This window comes from Hemiscyllium ocellatum, chromosome 3 (genome assembly GCF_020745735.1).
Source record: "Hemiscyllium ocellatum isolate sHemOce1 chromosome 3, sHemOce1.pat.X.cur, whole genome shotgun sequence".
NCBI lineage: Eukaryota > Metazoa > Chordata > Chondrichthyes > Orectolobiformes > Hemiscylliidae > Hemiscyllium > Hemiscyllium ocellatum.
This window is the reverse complement of record NC_083403.1, coordinates 84,974,658-84,994,996: the sequence shown is the minus strand read 5'-3', so window position 1 is coordinate 84,994,996 and position 20,339 is coordinate 84,974,658. Positions and strand designations below refer to the sequence as shown.

General features: G+C 40.5%; 1 protein-coding gene across 1 annotated transcript in view; it reads right to left on the bottom strand.

Annotated features, from left to right (window-relative positions):
- Positions 1-20,126, bottom strand: part of LOC132806651 (macoilin-like) — a 128,732-nt gene extending 108,606 nt beyond the window's left edge. Inside the window, exon 1 of the mRNA XM_060821261.1 lies at positions 19,993-20,126. Coding sequence (XP_060677244.1) covers positions 19,993-20,123 — 131 coding nt within the window. The 5' untranslated portion in view covers positions 20,124-20,126. The remainder of the gene's footprint in view (positions 1-19,992) is intronic.
- Between the last annotated feature and the right edge of the window lie 213 nt (positions 20,127-20,339).

Genomic DNA, 20,339 nt, shown 5'->3' with positions numbered 1-20,339 from the left:
CTATCATTCTGACATTGAATTGTAAATTCACCTCAAAGTGTCTATTCATGTTTTTAAATCTTCCAAGCTCAATATCTTTAATTTTTCATCCTGTTATGGACTTATTAGCATTTAAATGTTACAGGATCAACAAAACATATTTTGCAGCTTTTCTTTTAAATAGCTTTTGAAGGTACAATTTACTTTCCGCACAACAGTTTTGTCATTAGCCTATAGGAATATATTGGTTGACAATCTAATTTACTCCAATTAAGTGAGGAGGTATGAATTGGTTCACCTCTTGTTATCCTCCTTGATTGAATAGAAAAAGAAGTTTAACTTATTTTTAACATGTATCTATGTCTCTCTCCCATTAAAAATTAATTGATTAAGCAAAAACATTGACGAGCCAATTACTTAAGTTTTCTTAAGTTGCTAACCCGCAAAAAATGTAATAAAGACATGACATCAAACATACCTGTACACGCAAACATAGGCACAAAGTTTAAAAAGGGTAATGCCAAATATAAAAGGAGAAGAAGGATAAAGGAATATGTAGTTTAAACCCCTTCGGATGTTTTTGAGTTATTAGGTTTTAACCTGAGACCATAGTTCGTGAGGAATTTCCTGGACCAATGACAGCCATGAATATTGCAAAGATCTTTGAATTCTCAGGATTTAGATATTTGTCTGATTTGCTTTCTTGACAGGCTTCATCCTTCCTAAGAGAGCAGAGAGAAATGGAAAGAAAATCTTCTCCCATTCCAGTCACACATCCTCTGATCTGGCAAAAATAGATTCCTCAAATACATCTCATTTGAGTATTCATGTGCATGGATAAACTGTATGTTAGATACTGGGAGGTGATGTCTTTCATCTTCAGCATGAGAAATTTACCATAACAGTATAGATCAAGCAAAGATACAGGCTTATTCAAGCTTGAATGGTTTCAATCCTTTGTGATAAGATGGTCATTTCAAGTCAGACTAGTTTCTTTTATTGATGGTTTCATGAAGCTTGGCTCAGCCTGTGGTCAGATAATTATAATAGCTATTTAAATCAATGTCTTTTTTCTCCTTTCTAAAGAATATCCATGAAAGTCCCAGGTTATAAAATCAGATGATGAAAATTGAAAATTGATAATCTATGTAATCACTATGACAACATATTGAATGTTTTTCTCTTTGCATTTCATTTACTCACTTCCTATATAAATATAATTCTCTATCTTTGTCTCTAAGCTTCTATTAAGACCATAAGACCATAAGACATAGGAGTGGAAGTAAGGCCATTAGGCCCATCGAGTCCACTCCGGCATTTAATCATGGCTGATGGGCATTTCAACTCCACTTACCCACATTCTCCCCATAGCCCTTAATTCCTTGTGACATCAAGAATTTATCAATCTCTGCCTTGAAGACATTTAGCAGCCTGGCCTCCAGTGCACTCCACGGCAATGAATTCCACAGGCCCACCACTCTCTGGCTGAATAAATGTCTCCGCATTTCTGTTCTGAATTGACCCCCTCTAATTTTAAGGCTGTGCCAACAGGTGCTAAACTCCCCGCTTAACAGAAACAATTTCTTAGCGTCCACCCTTTCCAAGCCATGTATTATCTTGTAAGTTTCTATTAGATCTCCCCTTAACCTTCTAAACTCCAATGAGTACAATCCCAGGATCCTCAGATGTTCCTCGTATGTTAAATCTACCATTCCAGGGATCATCCGTGTGAATCTCCGCTGGACACGCTCCAGTGCCAGTATGTCCCTCCTGAGGTGTGGGGACCAAAACTGGACACAGTACTCCAAATGGGGCCTAACCAGAACTTTATAAAGTCTCAGTAGCACATTGCTGCTTTTATATTTCAACCATCTTGAGATAAATGACAAGTCATTGATAATAATTTGATTCTGTCTTGCTATCTTTCAGTTTCTCATCTGCTGGGCTGAGTCTTACTGTACTTTGTCAATTTTCATGGAGAGTTTCTCTGGTTCTCTCAATGAGGACCAGCAAGTTTTCTTGCACTATCATCCCAAACTTACCTCACTAATTACTTACCACAAGCTTATGACGTCTCTCATCTGATGCTAACTGGTTTCTCCCACTCACCTTGACCACAAGAACTGCTGAGATATCCCAGAATAGACCATCATTCATGGCACTGGCACCACCTTTAAAAAGCCTTTGTCAGCACATAGAAGTGCTGACAGTACACCACCATCCTGTATGGTTTGTGAAATTTGCCCCTGATTTGGTAGAGAAGGGGAAATTGCTGTCATGTCCTAAAGACATGGACTACGAGATCCTGATTTATGAAGGGAGATATCCATTATCCACAAGACCACCACTCAAGGACATGACACCAGGCCCTGCCAGCCTGGTCTGAGTGCTGAGTGTGTTTTGAGCTATTTGGTGGGAAATCCAACAATGTGGGAAGAATGCCAATGATCTTCATTGCTCTTCCAAGTTATGTGCTCCCATCTGATCTCTGCTACTTTACAATTACTCTATTTCTGCTGCTGCACCCATCTCTCACTGAGGCTCATGTTCCACTATTCCCTCTATTGCATGCAGCAATATCTCTCATTTGCTCTCACCCACCCAATTTCGTCACATCAGTAACCCTGTATGAACTTTGTGCTGCCTATTCAGTCACTCAGGACTGTTTCTCATCTTCCCACCACTAGCAACAGCACTAATGTCTGTGCCACCCACATTCATTTCACCCAATCTGTCCTTTAACCACAGTGCTGGAGAAAATGGCTGATTTTAATGGGCACATAAAGCTAAGACAGGTGGTTGGGTGTCGAGCTTTTGGCTCCTCGCCCCCTATTTGGAGAGGGGCTTGACCATGTCCACTCCAAGCAGCCCCTTGACCATGGTCGGGCTCCTGGACCGATATTGGAGACAGCTCTTGAGTTACTGCATTGGGATTCCTCAACTGAAGAGTGTTTCCCTTGATGTAACTGATCTCTCCAACTTCAAGATATGGCCATTTGGTTGCTGCACATGCAATGTCTCTGCTGTGTCAGTTGCTGGTGCATGGTGTGCATATTACACTAATGTAGCATGTTGGAATGTTGAGACCTGTCCACTCCCTTACCTGGTGAATACTGACAACCACGACAAGCTGCCTGGTTTTGTATCTATCCTGAAAAGCAATGTATGTCAATACAAGGCAGGGAAAGGCAGAGTGGCTGTGAGCAACCAAGTAATTGTAATGTGTGTGAGCAAAAGGAAAGTAGCAGGCAGCCCCGAAATGCAGTCTAGTCCAATCTGTAAGCTGAGAGTCTGTCCGTGTTTGCAAGGCATCCTTGCAGCAGTATACAATGAGGGAAGGCAGTGAACTTTGAAGTGTAGCATTAAAGTGAAGAATCATACAGTAAGCAGATTGAAGATGGGCTATGATGATGCAAAGCTATGTCAGATGCCAACATCTGTGGCATAGGGTGCATGTAGTCACTGCCCATGGAGCATGGCATGAGATAATCATGCAGTTGTTGTGGGTATGTTAACCAAGCTGGGAAGTTGGTTTGCAGATATTTCATCCCTTTTCTAGGTGGCATCCTCAGTACTGTGGAGCGTCCTCTGAAATATATGAGATAAGCATGCTGAGTATCCAAGATGGAGAGCTGGAGGGGCAACAGGCAAGCTGGAGTTGCCAAGTTCAAGCTCTGACTTTCTTTTCAAGAATTCTCAACATCTAGTTTCTGTCCGGCGTATGGTAGAAGAGGAACCTGCATATTAATGAGGCTGGATTAGGTATTATTGAGGCTGATAATGGCAGTAATTCCTATCAATACGCCTTTTGATGCCCCCAAGGATCTCACCTCAACATGCTCTGCTGGAAAATGAAACTTATTGATCCCAACATTGAGAAAGGCTTTGCTAGAATTCTCTTCAGATTCTTCCAGATTTCTCACCATAAACATTGTCATTCAGAGCCCTCTTAAATTCTGTATTCTGCGTCTCTTCAATTTCCACTTTGTGTTGTAAGATTATCGAGTCACAGAGCTGTATAGTACAGAAACAGACTCTTCAGTCCAACTTGTCCATGCTGGCCAAATATCCCAACCCAATCTAGTCCCATTGGCCAGCATTTGGCCCATATCTCTCTACACCCTTCCTATTCATATACCCATTCAGATGCCTTTTAAATATTGTAATTTTACCAGCCTCCACCACTTCTTCTAGCAGCTCATTCTGCACATGCACTACCCTCTGAGTAAAAAAAGTTGCCCACTATGTCCCTTTTAAATCTTTCCCCTCACACCTAAAACGTATGCCCTCTCACTTTGGACTCCCCCACCCTGGGGAAAAGACTTTCCCTATTCACCTTATCCATGCCCCTCATGATTTTGTAAATCTCTATAAGGTCACCCCTCAGCCTCCGACGCTGCAGGGAAAACAACACCAGCTTATTCGGCCTCTCCCTATAGCTCAAATCCACCAAGCCTGGCAACATCCTTGTAAATCTTTTCTGAACCCATTCAAGTTTCACAACATCATTCCAAAGCAGGGAAACCAGAATTGCATGCAGTATTCCAAAAGTGGCCTAACCAATGGCCTGTACAGTTGCAACATAACCTCACAACTCCAATACTTAATGCTCAGATCAATAAAGGCAAACATACCATATACCTTCTTCACTATCCTGTCAACCTGGAACTTCACTTTCAAGGAATTATGAACCTGCACTCTAAGGTCTCTTTGCTCAACAACACTCCCCAGGATCTTCCCATTAAGTGTATGCATCCTTCCCTGATTTGCCTTTCCAAAATTCAGCACTTCATATTTATCTAAATTAAACTCTAACTGCCATTCCTTGGCCCACTGGTCCATCTGATCAAGGTCCTGTTGTACTCTGAGGTAACCTTCTTCGCTATCCACTACACCTCCAATTTACTTATTAACCATACACCCCCATGTTCACATTGAAATCATTTATATAAACGATGACAAGCAGTGGACCCAGCACCAAACCTTGTAGCACACCACTGGTCACAGTCCTCCAGTCTGAAAAGCTGTTAAACCACTATAACAATATTAGAAGGACAAGCAGAAGTAGGCCATTCAGCCAATCAAGTTCATCCTACCATTCAATCAGAATGTACCCACACTGGACTCCACTTTCCTGCCTTTTCCACTTACTCATGATTCTCTTACTGATTAAGAATCTTTCTATGTCAGCATTGAATATAATCTACTGCAAAGAATTCTACAGATTCACCACCCACTGAGGGAAGAAATTCCTCCTCATATCTGTTTTAAATAGGTGACCCCTTACTCTGAGATTATGCCCTCTGGTGCTTGACTTTCCCAAAAGGGGAAACAAATTCTCCAAACTATGTTTCAATAAGGACTGTTCTCATTCTTGTAAATCCAATGAGCACAGGCCCAATTTACTCAACCTCTCCTCATATGACAGTACCTCCATGCCCAAGATCATCCTAGTGAACCTTGTCTGGACTGCTTCCAATGCCAGTACATATTTTCTTAAATAAGGGACCTCAAACAATTCACAGTTTCTAACTATAAAATGACGAATGCCTTGGATAGTTTAACAAGACTTCCCCATTTTAATACATCATTCCCTTTGAAATAAATTGCCAATGTTCCATCATATCTCCCTATTACCTGCTGGACTTGTATACCCAGCTCTTTTCTGACTAAAACACAGGATTCTCAAATTCTTATCTGCTGTAAGTTTCTGCAATCTTTCTCTGTTTAAATAATATTTGGTCCCTGTATTAGTCCTGCCAAAGTGCATAACATCACATTTTCCCATGTTATATTCCACATTTGCCCACTTGTTTAAGCTGTCTCTATATGACACTTTGTGTCATCCTCATCATTTATCGTCCCACTAACTTTTGTGTCATCTGCAGACTGTGGTGCTTTCACTTTCCTAATCCAAGCAATTAATATATACTATGAATAACTGGGGTCCCACCACTGATTTCTGAAGCACTCCACTGATTATGAGTCGCCATCCTGAAAAAGATTCCCTTAACCCAACTCTGTTTTCTATTACTTGATCAATCTCCTATCTATGTTAATATACTACCACCAATACCACAGACTCTTATTAAGTTCTGGATGTAGGTTTGCTCATTGAGCCAGAAGGTTCATTCCAGACGTTTCATCACCCTACTAGGTAACATCTTCAGTGGGCCTCAGGCAAAGCAGTGAACATGGTTCCTGCTTTCTATTTATGTGTTTAGGTTTCTTTGGGTTGGTGATATAATTTCCTGTGGTGACGTCATTTCCTGTGGTGATTTCATTTCCTGCTCTTTTTCTCAGGGGGTGTTAGATGGGATCTAACTCCATGTATTTGTTAATAGAGTTCCAGTTGGAATGCCATGCTTCTAGAAATTCTCATGCATGTCCTAAGATGGATGTGTTGTCCCAGTCGAAGTGGTGTCCTTCTTTATCTGTATGGAAGGATACTAGTGAGAAAGGGTCATGCCGTTTTGTGGCTAGTTGGTGTTCATGTATCCTTGTGGCTAGTTTTCTGATTGTTTATCCAATGTAGTGTTTGTTACAGATCTTGCATGGTATTTTGCAAATGACATTAGTTTTGCTTGTTGTCTGTATAGGGTCTTACATCCAGAACCTCAACCTTAGCTACAAATCTTCTCAAAACCCGCTCTTATTAAGTTGTATGTTATCAAGCACCTTCTGAAAATCCTAATATATATTATATCCACTGCTTCCTCATTATTTATCCTGAATGTTAACTCCTCAAAGAATTCTAATATATTTGTTCAGCATGATTTTCCTTTCGTGAAGCCACACTGAAACTCAAATTAAATGGAATTACAAAATCTAACATTAATCAGAAAAAATGTCATATTTGTAAAAGATTTCTTCTTCCAGTTTTAACCAATAGACATAAATTAGGTTGGATTTGCCCACAGGTTATGGGACTCTATTTTTGGTACCAAACGTTAGTCATCATCCCGTACTATCCTCAATGAGACTGACCCAGAAATTTTCCTAAGGTTGGGTTCTAATTGGCAACTTCTAGTTCATCAGGTAAGTAAGGATGGATAAGATGTTATTGCTGTTGATGTAATCAGAAGGCCGACAGTTCTGCATTCTTGATGCTACACGGAGAGATGATGGGGATCAAAAAAAATGCTTCAACAATTGAACTGGAACATAAAATGTTTTAAAATTTAATCCCCTTAAGGCCACACAGGCAGGATTCCTCTAATGGTCACCTAGGTTACAGAATGGTCTTTCCTGTCTATACCTGTCCCCACTTGGGGTCACGCAGTCTCAAGCTCTAACTGCCTCCCAGAAAGCTACAAGGAGACTGACTGCATGAAGTCAGTGACTCCCCACATGACCAAGGACTTATAATCACCAACAAAATGCTGGCAGCTTTTGTCAATAGTCCTAAATCTGGCCTGTAATTCTTTAAGTTGGCTGCCTCCTCCCATTCACATGGAGGCAATCCATCTGATCCCAATGTTTGGAAACTTTTCCTGTGGCAGCATTGTGACGAACAGACTTCCCAACTGGGTTCATATTATTTTGCCAGATTTCCTACTTTCTAACCTTTTTGATGGACTAGGAAATCCTGCCCATTAACTAATTTATAATTATTTTAAATAGATCATTGTTACAGTTAAAAAAGCACAGGAAGATTCTTTGGTACAATTTCAAACAGCATTACGCTACTACTTGAGGGAAACAAAGGTTTTATTTTATGCCCTTCAAGAGCTTTGCTTTGATCGTTCTACACATCAATGAGCTTATGAAAGGTAAGAAGGAAATATTAACGCATACACTGTTTGTCCCAGTTGGATTGTTGTTATGTCTGACCTCTGTTTCAGTTAACCCAAGCAACAGCTGCTCCTTGTTAGGACTCAAAGATCCCTAAGCATTATATAACACAGCGTAGGCAACCAACAATAATTAAAACAAGAATCATTGCCTCATGACCCAATCTGACTTTTACACATTTCTTAATATTCCATGTGAGATGGAAGATTTTATTTAAACTAACACTTTTGGTAAAGGTGAAAACACATGAATAAGAGAAATGATTATAATTTTGCTGCAGAGACTAGAGGGAGATACATCCTTGTGGTAAAGTACAGAATATTCAATCCAAGGGTGCTGAAATTCTGAGACATTTCACCAGGTTCTTACTTCAGCAAGGGACTGCTTACATTCAAATGTTTCTATCAGTACGGTTAAAGTGACATTATCTCAAGACAGAATTACTTAAAAATAACTATAGATTGTCTGTGTTCTATGTTTCACAAAAATGAATACAAAGCCTGAACTAACACATGAGTTATGCTTTGTATGCAAGATTATGTAGTTTTCACACATAATTATAAAGCAGAACCATCATTAGAAGGAAAATGTTCAACATTCAATAATCATCAGGAAGTATTTTATTTCCAACATGAAGTTCACTGATTTCTGTTACACGTATGAGCATGTCATTCAGATAAAATCTTTGCTTGATTTTTCGTTATGGTTTTTTTTCTCTCTGCTATCCATCAGCTGTCAAAAAACTCATTTTCTGAAGAATTTGCCAAAAAGCATAATTCTGCTAGAATTCATGTTTTAAAGCTTTAGGCAGATGTAGCTTGGATGCTTGTATCACCCCAACTCTACCTCAAAATGCTCGTTAGTCACACAACTAAAAGTCAGAGCCAAAAACATAATATGCAAATTTTTTTATCATTCCATGATAAAACCTCAAGATCAATCTTTATGAAAAATGACAGTAAGAAATAAAAATTGTGCTCTAACTAAATGCAATATTATGCCAATGTTAATATTCTTTGCAGAAAAAAAATTTGTCACAAAATTGGAACACCAGCAGAAGTGATAGGCTTATGAATTCACTACAAAGAATGACAAAGGAAGAATTTTTTAATTTGTTACTGGAGTTTTAAAACACTAGGAATAGTGAAGCAACATAAGGTAACTTTCTTTTATTCACTCTTATGATGGGGTCGGGGGGGCAGCATTTAGTGCACACCTGCAGTTGCCCTTGAGAAAGTGACAGGTGAGCTGCCTTCTTGAACTGCTGCTGTTCATGTGCTGTAGGTTGATCCACAAAGCTTTTAGGGAGGGAATTCAAGGATTTTGATCCAGTGACAGTAAAAGAACATACATTTCCAAGTCAGGATGGTGAGTGGCTTGGGGGGAAAATGCATGCGGTGATGTTCCCATATATCTGCTGCCTTTGTCCTTCTAAATGAAAGTGGTCCTGGGTTTGGAAGATGCTGCCTGAGAATCTATAGTGAAGTTCTGCAGTGTATCTTGTAGATAGTACACACTGCTGCTCCTGAGCATCAGTGCTGGAGGGAATGGGTGCTTGTGAATGTCATGCCAATCAAGCGGGCTGGTTCTTCCTGGATGATGTCAAGCTTCTTGAGCATTGTTGCAGCTGCACCCATCCAGGCAAGTGTGGAGTATTTCATCATACTCATGACTTTTGCCTTGAAGATGATGGACAGGCTTTGGTGAGTTAGAAGGTGTGTTATGTGTTGCAGTATTCCTAGCCTCTGACCTGCCCTTGTAGCGGTTGTATTTGTATTGCGAGTCCAGTTAAATTTCTGGCCAATGGCAACTCCAAGGATGTTGAAAGCGGGGGATTCAGTGAGGATGAGCAGAATGATGGCTATTTTATATTTTATTGTATGACAAATTTTGTAGAATGTCAGTTTTAAGAGAAACCAGAATGCTTAAGACAAGTTAGCATAAATATGCTGTTGGAAAACTGTTATTTAAATCTAGGGTGACTGTACACCTTTCAAATGTTCGGCTTATCAGAAATAACCAGATTGGTTTGTAAAACTATGTTTTATTTGATATACCTCATTGAATCTTTTGAAGACATGATTAAACTGGTGGACACCTGTCTGGAGAGGTTGCACAGATGTCTAGAAGGCATTTGAATAAACCCTTCATAATAGGCTGTTTTTTCAAGTTAAAGTCCATGTAACTGAGGAAAACTATTGACCTGATTAAAAAAATTGACTGAGCAGAAGGAGATAGAGAGTGAGGATAATAGACAAGTAATCTAATTATCAGGATGTGCGGTGGCGTCATGCAAGGATCTTTGTTTGGGCCTCAGCTATTCATAAACATGCATTAGATGATTAGGTAGAAATCCATATAACCAAATCTGCTGTTGTACAGTTGACAATAACATAGGTAATATTATTAGTGGAATAGATGGAAGTGTAAAATTATAAAATAGATTGATGTAGGAAACTATAGGGTAATCCACTTTGGATTTCAAATACTTACAATGGTGAAAAGCTAAAATCAGCAGACGTGCATAGAGAGAGGTTGGGGGTGGGGAGCATTGTCCAGATATACAGGTAGCTAATATTTCATGAGCAAGTATGGTAAAATAATCAAAAATGGCAATAGAATCCTGTGTTTTATATTAAAGGGGAAACTTTTTCATGCAGAGGGTGGTGCGTGTATGGAAAGAGCTGCCAGAGGAACTGGTGGAGACTGATTCAATTAAAACAGTTAAAAGGCATCTGGATGGGTTATTGAATATAAAGGGCTTAGAGAGATATGGGCCAAGTGCTGCTAAATGACACTAGATCAGTTTAGGATATCTGTTCGGCATGGACTAAAAGGTCTGTTTCAGTGCTGTATAACTCCATGAGTTTATGACTCTATGACTCTACGTTAAGTGAGACTGACTGGATAGATTTCCTTCCAATGGGGAGTGTAGAACTAAAGAACAGAATTTTAAAAATTGGAACCTGACCATATGTGAGTGAAATTAGGAAATAGTCCTTCATTGCAGGGATTGTTCAAGTTTGGAACTCTCCTCTGCAAATGGCACTTGATTCTAGATTAATCGTTAATTTTAAATTTGTAGATTTTTGTTTTCTAGGATTATTAAGCAATTTGAGGCAAAGCTAGGTACATGGCGTTAGGTTGCAGATCAGCGGTAATCTCAGGTAGAAAAGGCACAAGCTGTGTGGCCTACCCCTGTTCCTAGGTTCTTTCACACACAGGTACGAATAATTGAATTAAACAGACTAAAAATAGTCACAGAATAGAATAATTGTAGATAAACAAAAACATATCTAACTTTTAAAAGAAGTTTCAATATCCATATCGAAAACCGTGTATATAACACGCACTTCCTATAAATATCACATTTATTTCTTTTTGTACTTTTGTCTGTGGAATATTCTTTCTTAGTCAACAGAGGAAGCATGATCATTCAATAGGTTTATGGCTGGGTTAGAGAGACCGTTGATCAAAAAAAGAAAAAAGGGTTATAGAAGATAGATGGTCAAACACAGTTGATCCTACAATCAAATCAGCTATGATCTTATCAAATGCAGAACAAGTGCAAGCCTACTCCTGCTCCTGATTCATATATTCATATCTATGTACACCTTTATCTCCTTTTAGAGTCATACAGTCATAGAGATGTACAGCATGGAAACAGACCCTTCATTCCAACTTGTCCATTTAGTCTCATTTGCCAGCACTTGATCCATATCCCTCTAAATACTTCCTGTTCATATACACATCCAGATGTCTTTTAAATGCTGTAATTGTATCAGCCTCCACCACTTTCTCTGGCAGTTCATTCCATATACACACCACCCTCTGCATGAAAAAGTTGTCCCTTAGGTCCCTTTTATATCTTTCCCACTCATCCTAAACCAATGCCGTCTATTTCTGGACTCCCCCACCCTGAGGAAAAGACCTTGTCTATTTATCCATCCATGCCCCTCATGATTTTATAAACTCTATAAGGTCACCCCTCAGCCTCCGACACTCCAGGGAAAACAGCCCCAGCTAGTCCCCCTCTCCCTATAGCTTAAATCCTCCAACCCTGGCAATATCTTTGTTAATCTTTTTTGAACCTTTTCAAGTTTCACAATATCCTTCCGATAGGAAGGAGACCAGAATTGTGTGCAATATTCCAAAAGTGGCCTAATCACTGTCCTGTACAGCCACAACATGACCTCCCAACTCCTGTACTCAATACTCTGACCAATAAAGGAAAGCATACAAACGCCTTCTTCACTATCCTATCTACCTGCAACTCCACTTTCAAGGAGCTACAAACCTGCACCCCAAGGTCTCTTTGTTCAGCAACACTCCCAAGGACCTTACCATTAAGTGTATAAGTCCTGCTAAGATTTGTTTTCCTAAAATGCTGCACCTCACATTTATCTGAATTAAACTCCATCTGTCACATCTGCCCATTGTCTCATCTGATCAAGATCCTGTTGTAATCTGAGGCAACCTTCTTTGCTGTCCACTACATCTCCAATTTTGGTGTCAACTGCAGACTTACTAACTATACCTCTTATGCTCACATCCAAATCATTTATATAAATGATGAAAAGTAGAGGACCCAGCACCGATCCTTGTGGCACTCCACTGGTCACAGGCCTCCAGTCTGAAAAACAACCCTCTGCCGCCACCCTCTGTCTTCCACCTTCGAGCCAGTTCTGTATCCAAATGGCTAGTTCACACTGTAAACCATGAGATCTAACCTTATTAATCAGTCTCCCATGAGGAACCTTGCCGAATGCCTTACATAGAGATCAAGGTAAAAACAATGACTGCAGATGCTGGAAACCAGATTCTGATTAGTGGTGCTGGAAGAGCACGGCAGTTCAGGCAGCATCCAAGGTGCAACAAAATTGACGTTTCGGGCAAAAGCCCTTCATCAGGAATAAAGGCAGTGAGCCTGAGGCGTGGAGAGATAAGCTAAAGGAGGATGGGGGTGGGGAGAAAGTAGCATAGAATACAATGGGTGAGTGGGGGAGGGAATGCAGGTGATAGGTCAGGGAGGAGAGGATGGAGTGGATAGGTGGAAAAGGAGATAGGCAGGTCGGACAAGTCCGGACAAGTCATGGGCACAGTGCTGAGCTGGAAGTTTGGAACTAGGGTGAGTGGGGGAAGGGGAAATGAGGAAACTGTTGAAGTCCACATTGATGCCCTGGGATTGAAGTGTTCCAAGGCAGAAGATGAGGCGTTCTTCCTCCAGGCGTCTGGTGGTGAGAGAGCGGCGGTGAAGGAGGCCCAGGACCTCCATGTCCTCGGCAGAGTGGGAGGGGGAGTTGAAATGTTGGACCACGGGGCGGTGTGCTTGATTGGTGTGGGTGTCTCGGAGATGTTCCCTAAAGCGCTCTGCTAGAAGGTGCCCAGTCTCAAATCTACCACTCTGCACATATCAATCATAGAATCATAGAAACATCAATTTTACAGCAGGGAAACAGACCCTTCAGTACAACTCGTTCATGCCGACTAGATATCTCAACCAAATTTAGTCATGCTTGGCAGCATTTGGCCCATACCGCAAAGAAACCCCTCCTATTCATATACCCTTCCAGATACCTTTTAAATGCTACAATTGTACCAGCCTCCACCACTTCCTCTGGCAGCTCATTCTCTACACTCAACACCCTTTTTAAAATTTCTGCCTATCTTTCTATATTCTCCCTTCAGAATATTATCCTTTTCCCTTCCTATGTTGTTATTTCCAATGTGTACAATGACCTCCTCCTGGTCCCTCTCCCCTTTAAGAGCATTCTGCACCCTCTCTGAATATTCCTTGATCCTGACACCAGGGAAGCAACACACCATTCTAGATTTTTTTACTGCCTGCCACAGAAACATCTGTCTGTGCCTCTGACTAGAGAGTTCCCTATCACAATCAATCACTTGGAACCCGATGTACCACTCATTACATTAGAGCCATTTGCGATACCAGAAACTTGACTGTTCATGCTGCATTCCCGAGAGGCCATCACTCCCTACATTTTCCAAAACAGTTTACTTGTTTGAGATGGGGAATGCTACAGAATACTCCTGCACTACCTGCCTATCCCTCCTACCTTTCCTGGGGTTAACCCACTTACCAGACTGAAATGGTGGCTTTTCTCCCAGCTTATAACTGCCAACCATCACACCCCCCAGCTCTTGTAAATTACTTATTGCCTCTAACTGGGTAATCTAAGATGGAGGACGGGAAAACTTGCTGGCTGTAACAGCTGCTCCTTTCTTGAGATATTTTAGGTATTGGAGATGATTTCCAGAAATTCCAGGAGCAGCATTTGCATTGTTTTGGAATTTTGGAGAGAAAAAAAGTCAAAACAACAGCAGTTTTAAAAAGGAAGAGATACAGACAAAGAAAGCATATGGTCAGGTCAGTGCAGGAGAGAGAGAGAGAGAAAGAAACTGACACCATAGTGAACTTGTACAGTTACTGCCTTTGCTGTTGAATTCATGTATTGCTGGACATCGGAATGCATCTGGGAAAATTAACAAACAGAGAAATTCACAACTGATCTTGGAGGAACTGTTTGGGTGAAGTTACAGCACAGAAACAGATAAGTGAATAGTTTTTAAGTGGGATCTACAGAAAGTCTGCAGTAGTGAATAGAGTGGGTTCTTTCTTAATTATATGTTTTTGAGATATGTCTCTTGATTAAACTTAAAATATAAGCCATAGCTATTAATTTAACCTGGAGAAGTGTTTTGTAAAGGAGTAAGATGGTGTTATTTTCTGGGTCTGTAGATTGTGAAGGAGCAAAAATGGCCTTGAGTATGTGCTTCTTGTCAGATGTGGGAGTTTAAGCAGAGTTTACTGTGGATTATGTCTGCAATAAATGTGATTGGTTGCGAATCTTATCAGATCAAATGGAACGGTTGGAGAGACAGTTAGAGGCAATGAAGAATTTGCAACAGCAACAGTATATGATGGATGGCAGTTATAGGAAGGGTGAAAAGTTGCAGATACAGTCACACATATCGGTTAACTCCAGGAAAAGTAAGAGAGGTAGGCAGTTCATGCAGGAGTCTTCTGTGGCTCTCCCTATTTCAAACAAGTATGCTGTTTTGGAAAATGAAGGGGGTGGTCGATTCACAGGGAATGTAGCACAAACAGCCAAGTTTCTGTTATTGAGATTGGCTCTAATGCAATTTGGGGTACGCAAGGTTCCAAGAAATCAATTGTGTTAGGGGACTCTCTAGTCCAAGGTACAGACAGACAGCAGTGAAAAATCAGACTGGTGTGTTGCTTTGCTTGTGCCAGGATCAAGGATATCTCAGAGAGGGTGCAGAATGTTCTCAAGGGGGAGAGGGGCCAGCAAGAAGTCATTATCCACATTGGAACCAATGACATAGGAAGGGAAAAGGTTGAGATTCTGAAGGGAAATTACAGAGAGTTAAGCAGGAATTTAAAAAGGAGGTCCTCAAGAGTAGTAATATCTGGACTACTCCTGGTACTACAAGCTAGTGAGGGCAGGAATAGAAGGATAGAGCAGATGAATGCATGGCTGAGAAGCTGGTGTATGGCCTAACAGGGAAGGCAGATGAACTCAGGGCATGGTTAGGAACATGGCACTGGGATATCATAGCAATTACAGAAACATGGCTCAGGAATGGACAGGACTGGCAGCTTAATGTTCCAGGAAACAAATGTTACAGGAAGGACAGAAAGGGAGGAGGAAAGCAAGGGGATAGGGGGAGGGGATTGATAAGGAATAGCATTACAGCTGTACTGAGGGTGGATATTCCTGGAAATACATCCAGGGAGGTTATTTGGGTGGAATTGAGAAACAAAAAAGGGATGATCACATTATTAGGATTGTATTATAGACCCCCTAATAGTCAGAGGGAAATTGAGAAACAAATTTGTAAAGAGATCTTAGCTATCTGTAAGAATAATAGGGTGGTTATGGTAGGGGATTTTAACTTTCCAAACATAGACTGGGACTGCCATTGTGTTAATGGTTTAGATGGAGAGGAATTTGTTAAGTGTGAACAAGAAAATTTTCTGATTCAGTATGCGGATGTGCCTACTAGAGAAGGTGCAAAACTTGATCTACTCTTGGGAAATAAGACAGGACAGGTGACTGAAATATCAGTGGGGAAGCACTTTGGGGCCAGCAACCATAATTCTATTAGATTTTAAATAGTGATGGAAAGGATAGACCAGATCTAAAAGTTGGAGTTCTAAATTGGTTACATTTAAAAACTATGCACGTATCTGTTCCTGTGCTGTGAGTTCTCCCACACAGGTCAGCTGTAAATTTCACTGTTTGTTAATTTTTCCTAGATACACTCTGAGGTCCAGAGATACGTGAAGTCAAACAGCAAGAGCAGTAACTGTTGTTATGACATAGGGTAAACTCCTCTGCTAATTTAAACCTGACACACAGAGAAGCTTACGTCACGGCATAATTTGTTAAATTTCAATAGGCAAAGAACTATCTTAGATGTCACTATTTAAAGTAAATATTAACAGTTTTATTCTTCAAGTCCAACACAGAACATTCAAACAACAACTATTTACAACTCCTTTCTCTTAAAGCTGTCCTTTACCTTTCACTCTATAATATTGATCTGTTAAAAAAAACACTGATTAAGATTTCCAAAAACATTAATCAAAAACCAGTCAGCTTTGTTGATTCTGCTTTGTAGATTTTGCTCTATATTTTTCTGGGTTGTCTCTTCTTCGATCTTCTGCTGCACAATATTTCTTATAGACAGGTCCCTTTCAGAGAGCTATTCGGCTAGCAGTCTGTACTTGTTGATGCCCTTTGCAATTCTCCCCCTAACTGTCCAAAATTTCTGGTTTTATACCCCAAAACATTGGATGATTTGATTGGTTTGATGTCATCCCAAACAGTAAAATTCAAATTCGATTGGATTTTGGTATCTGGGGCATAATTTAAACTGATTGGCCAAATTTAATTGGCTTTTGTTCCATGGCAATGCAACTCCAGCTATTTGTTTCAACTAAATGTTACATTTTTAAAAGTGTTCAGCAGTCTCTGTGCTTTCAGTCAGTCTTTGCTAGCTTCCTCTCTCTCTTAAAGGTACAGTATACAACTGTACCTTCATATCACTGTGCAAATTCACTGCTGTGTCACTTAGCAGTGTAGGTTTCTTTCTCTCTCTCTCACTCACTCGCTGACCATGTGGTCACTATCTTTTGTAATTTTGTTTTCAACACATTTACTCTTCTAGATCAAAGTCTAACCTGACAGAATGTGAGTCACCACATTACAGGAAGGAAGTGATTGTACTAGAAAGGGTGCAGAGGAGATTTACCAATATACTGTCTGGGTGGGAGGGACTTAGCTATGAGGAAAGATGGGATAGTTTAGGGTTGTTTTTCTTGGAACAACAATAGTTGAGAGGGGAGTTGATAAAGGAGTAAAGAATAATAAGGGGCATAGATACAGTAAATAGGAAAGCACTCTTATCTATGAATGGAAGGGTCAATAAAAAAGGGCATAGATTGGGTAAGACATAAAAGGATGAGAGTGGAGTTTTTTCTTATGAGGATCCTGAGAGTCTCAAGCTCACTGCCTGAAAGTTTTGTTGAGCCAAAACTCTCATCACATTTAATCAGTATTTGAATGTTCATTTGCTCCACTATAGCCTCAAGGGCTTTGGGGGGAAAGCTAGAAAATGGGATTAGCTTAGTTAGATCTTTGTTGATCGGTGTGTACATAATGAAATGAGTAGCCTCCTTCTGTGCTGTAAATGTATATATTTTAAACAGTTTATTTATAACATGCATCTTTTGTGCTTGCAAGAAGGTCATAGTATATTTATTTCCACCATACCCAAATGTTCTCCATGTGTGTTAGATTTATGCTATTAAACTTACATTATCCAATAATGAACTATGACTCCTACCTTTCAGTTCTTCCATGTCCAAATTCTTAACACTAAGAAAATTATGCTATGTATTGCACATTATCCACTTCATTTTTTTTTACCCTTAATATTGTTAATTTTGCCATTCCCCAAAACTGGCCATCTCCTTGTTACTGCCTACTGTTAGGACTTACCCGTGGAAAATTTTACTCGCCTCAACGTAATGATGGTAAAACACCCTAAATTCAATAGAGCCGAGTTGGGGCCAACCCTTCCTCCAATCCTGCACCCACTCACTTATCAAGAAATTCAGCCTTGGTTAAGTGGTGGTGCTCATCTCTCTGTCTCATAAGCTTTTTGATTTTTGCCCCACTCCTGAAACTTGAATACATTTTCTAAGAAATTACTCCGGTGTAGTGCTGAGGAACCTCTTAATTACTAAAAATACTTATTTTCAGAAAAAACAGTGTTTTCATATAAACATAAAAAAATTTAAATTGTTCTACAATCTTTTATTTCATGTTTGATGAGAGGCTGAACTTTGTAGAAACCTCAGATGTCCCACCACCAGGGGTTAAAATGGAGGGTGAACCTGTTTTAATTGTAGGTGGAATCTGGGTAGAATGTTGCTGTTAATAGTAAATTAAGCAGTTACTGAAGGTTCTAGAATCCTGTTAAGGAATTTGGGTGGCTGTATGGAGTATGCACATTTTTCTGGTGTCTCCAGTTTCCTCCCGTAGTCCAAGGATGTGCAGGTTAGGTGGATTAGTCATGCTAAATTGCCCTTGGTGCCCAAGGATGTGCAGGCTGAGTGAATTAGCCATGGGAGTTGCAGGGTTACAGAGTGGATCTGGGTGGGATGCTCTTCACAGCGTTGTTGTGGCCTGTTTTTCTGCTCTTTCATCTGTTTGTATCTGCAACCTGTTTGTATCTAAATCTGACATCATAACTGCCGGTGAAACATTTCGGAAGTATCTCAATGACTGTAAGGTATGAGCCTGAGGATGTGCATAAGTACCTTATGAAATAAAGGCATAAGCTTTTGCTACTCCATTACAAATGGCAAACTCTCATGGCACCCTGAATCTTTTGTTGAAATGCACAAAATCAGCACATATTATTTTTCTCGTGACAACCATTTAATTACTGTATTAATCGTTCACGGTTGCTGACATGTAGCATTTAACTATCACAAATATCGTTATGAAATTTTAATTACACTGTATAGATTCCAATGTCTAAATTGTTGTATTCATGCATGATTCTAGCAGTCAAGGGAGAATAGGGGTGTGATTCTACCAGGAATATTTTAATCAAAAACTCTATCTTATCACAGTAAACGATTTCTTACATCGGTCTCTCGGTTTACTGTTTCCCTGGCAACTGGGATGTTAGCAATGCAAATATGTCCTGTTGTTGTGTAATTGTCAATATCACGTGCTTATAATACAGATTTAACGTATATGTCCTTAAAGTGGACGGAAACTTTATCAATATAAAATGGTTTGGTGGACAGTATGCTCTATGTCTGCTGCTCGCATCTTGTATCAATTTATTCCCCTTTCATTCTGGGTCGCGCAGTAGATTGATTGACCGCTCATATTCAATGGACAGTAAACCTAGAGCCATTTCAGAATGAGCAACATTCCTCTGAGCTCTTCTCCCGGCGAGTGACCGTTTTATCTCTTTAATGAGAATAAGATGCTCGGTGGCGGGAGAGTTGAGATATTACGTTGAAGCTTCACAACCTGTATGTTAATATCTCTCGGTGCGGTGAGTAAGGAGCCCACCGCCAGTGTGGACAGTCAGAGCCAGGAAGCGATGAGAGACCGTGTTAACGTTTATCTCACGGGTTGGCTGGGGAGGGTTTAGTGGCTGCCCATGACCCTCCCTCGCAGCCAATGTGCAGCTGGATGAAACAAGACAGAAATGATATCTCCATAAAACCAGAGAGAACATGAGGCATCCCAAAACGGCATAAATCAGGCAGACAAAGAGAGGGAGAGAGGTGTTTGAAGAAAGGTCTGGCCGAATGAAAACGCGCCACTCCCGAATGATGGGATGAATGTTCGCTGGCATGATGCCTAACTTAGCGGTGCAGGTGGAGGTAACTTCTGTGGACAGTTCCGTTACAAAGGGAGGATATTCCTATTTATAATTTCACACTTCAGCACAAATACGTCTCTCATCAATTGATACCCATTTGACTGCATGAGAAGGGAAATAAAAGCTTGAAGTTTGATTGCTGTCCGTGCCTGTGTGTGCTGCCGACTGGCTGCGGAGGCGATGTGGAAGCGGCTGATTGTTCCAACAATAAACCATCCCCGGCACAACACAAAGAACCCCATCGGCAGCAAGCCTTACCTTTCCGAAACTCCTTCCGCAATCCTGCTGCCTTTTAAAGGTCGCATCATCTTCGTCAGTCGCCCACTCAAATCGCCCAGTGCGCTGGCTACGTTTCGAAAGAAATATCGCGCCACGAAGAATGAAAACATAACCACATCAAGAGATTCAGATGCAAAGATTTAGATGCCAAAACCCGCCCTAATGCCCCCCACGTACGCGCACCCCCCGGGGGGGATTTACGCAGCTTCCAGGCGCTTGAGATGTTTGTACAAAAGATGTTTCAGCCTTTCACTCCCCTCCCCGATATTTATCAGGCTTTTAGCATCGAAACCGGTAACGTTTTAAAGCGCAGTTAATCTCAGATC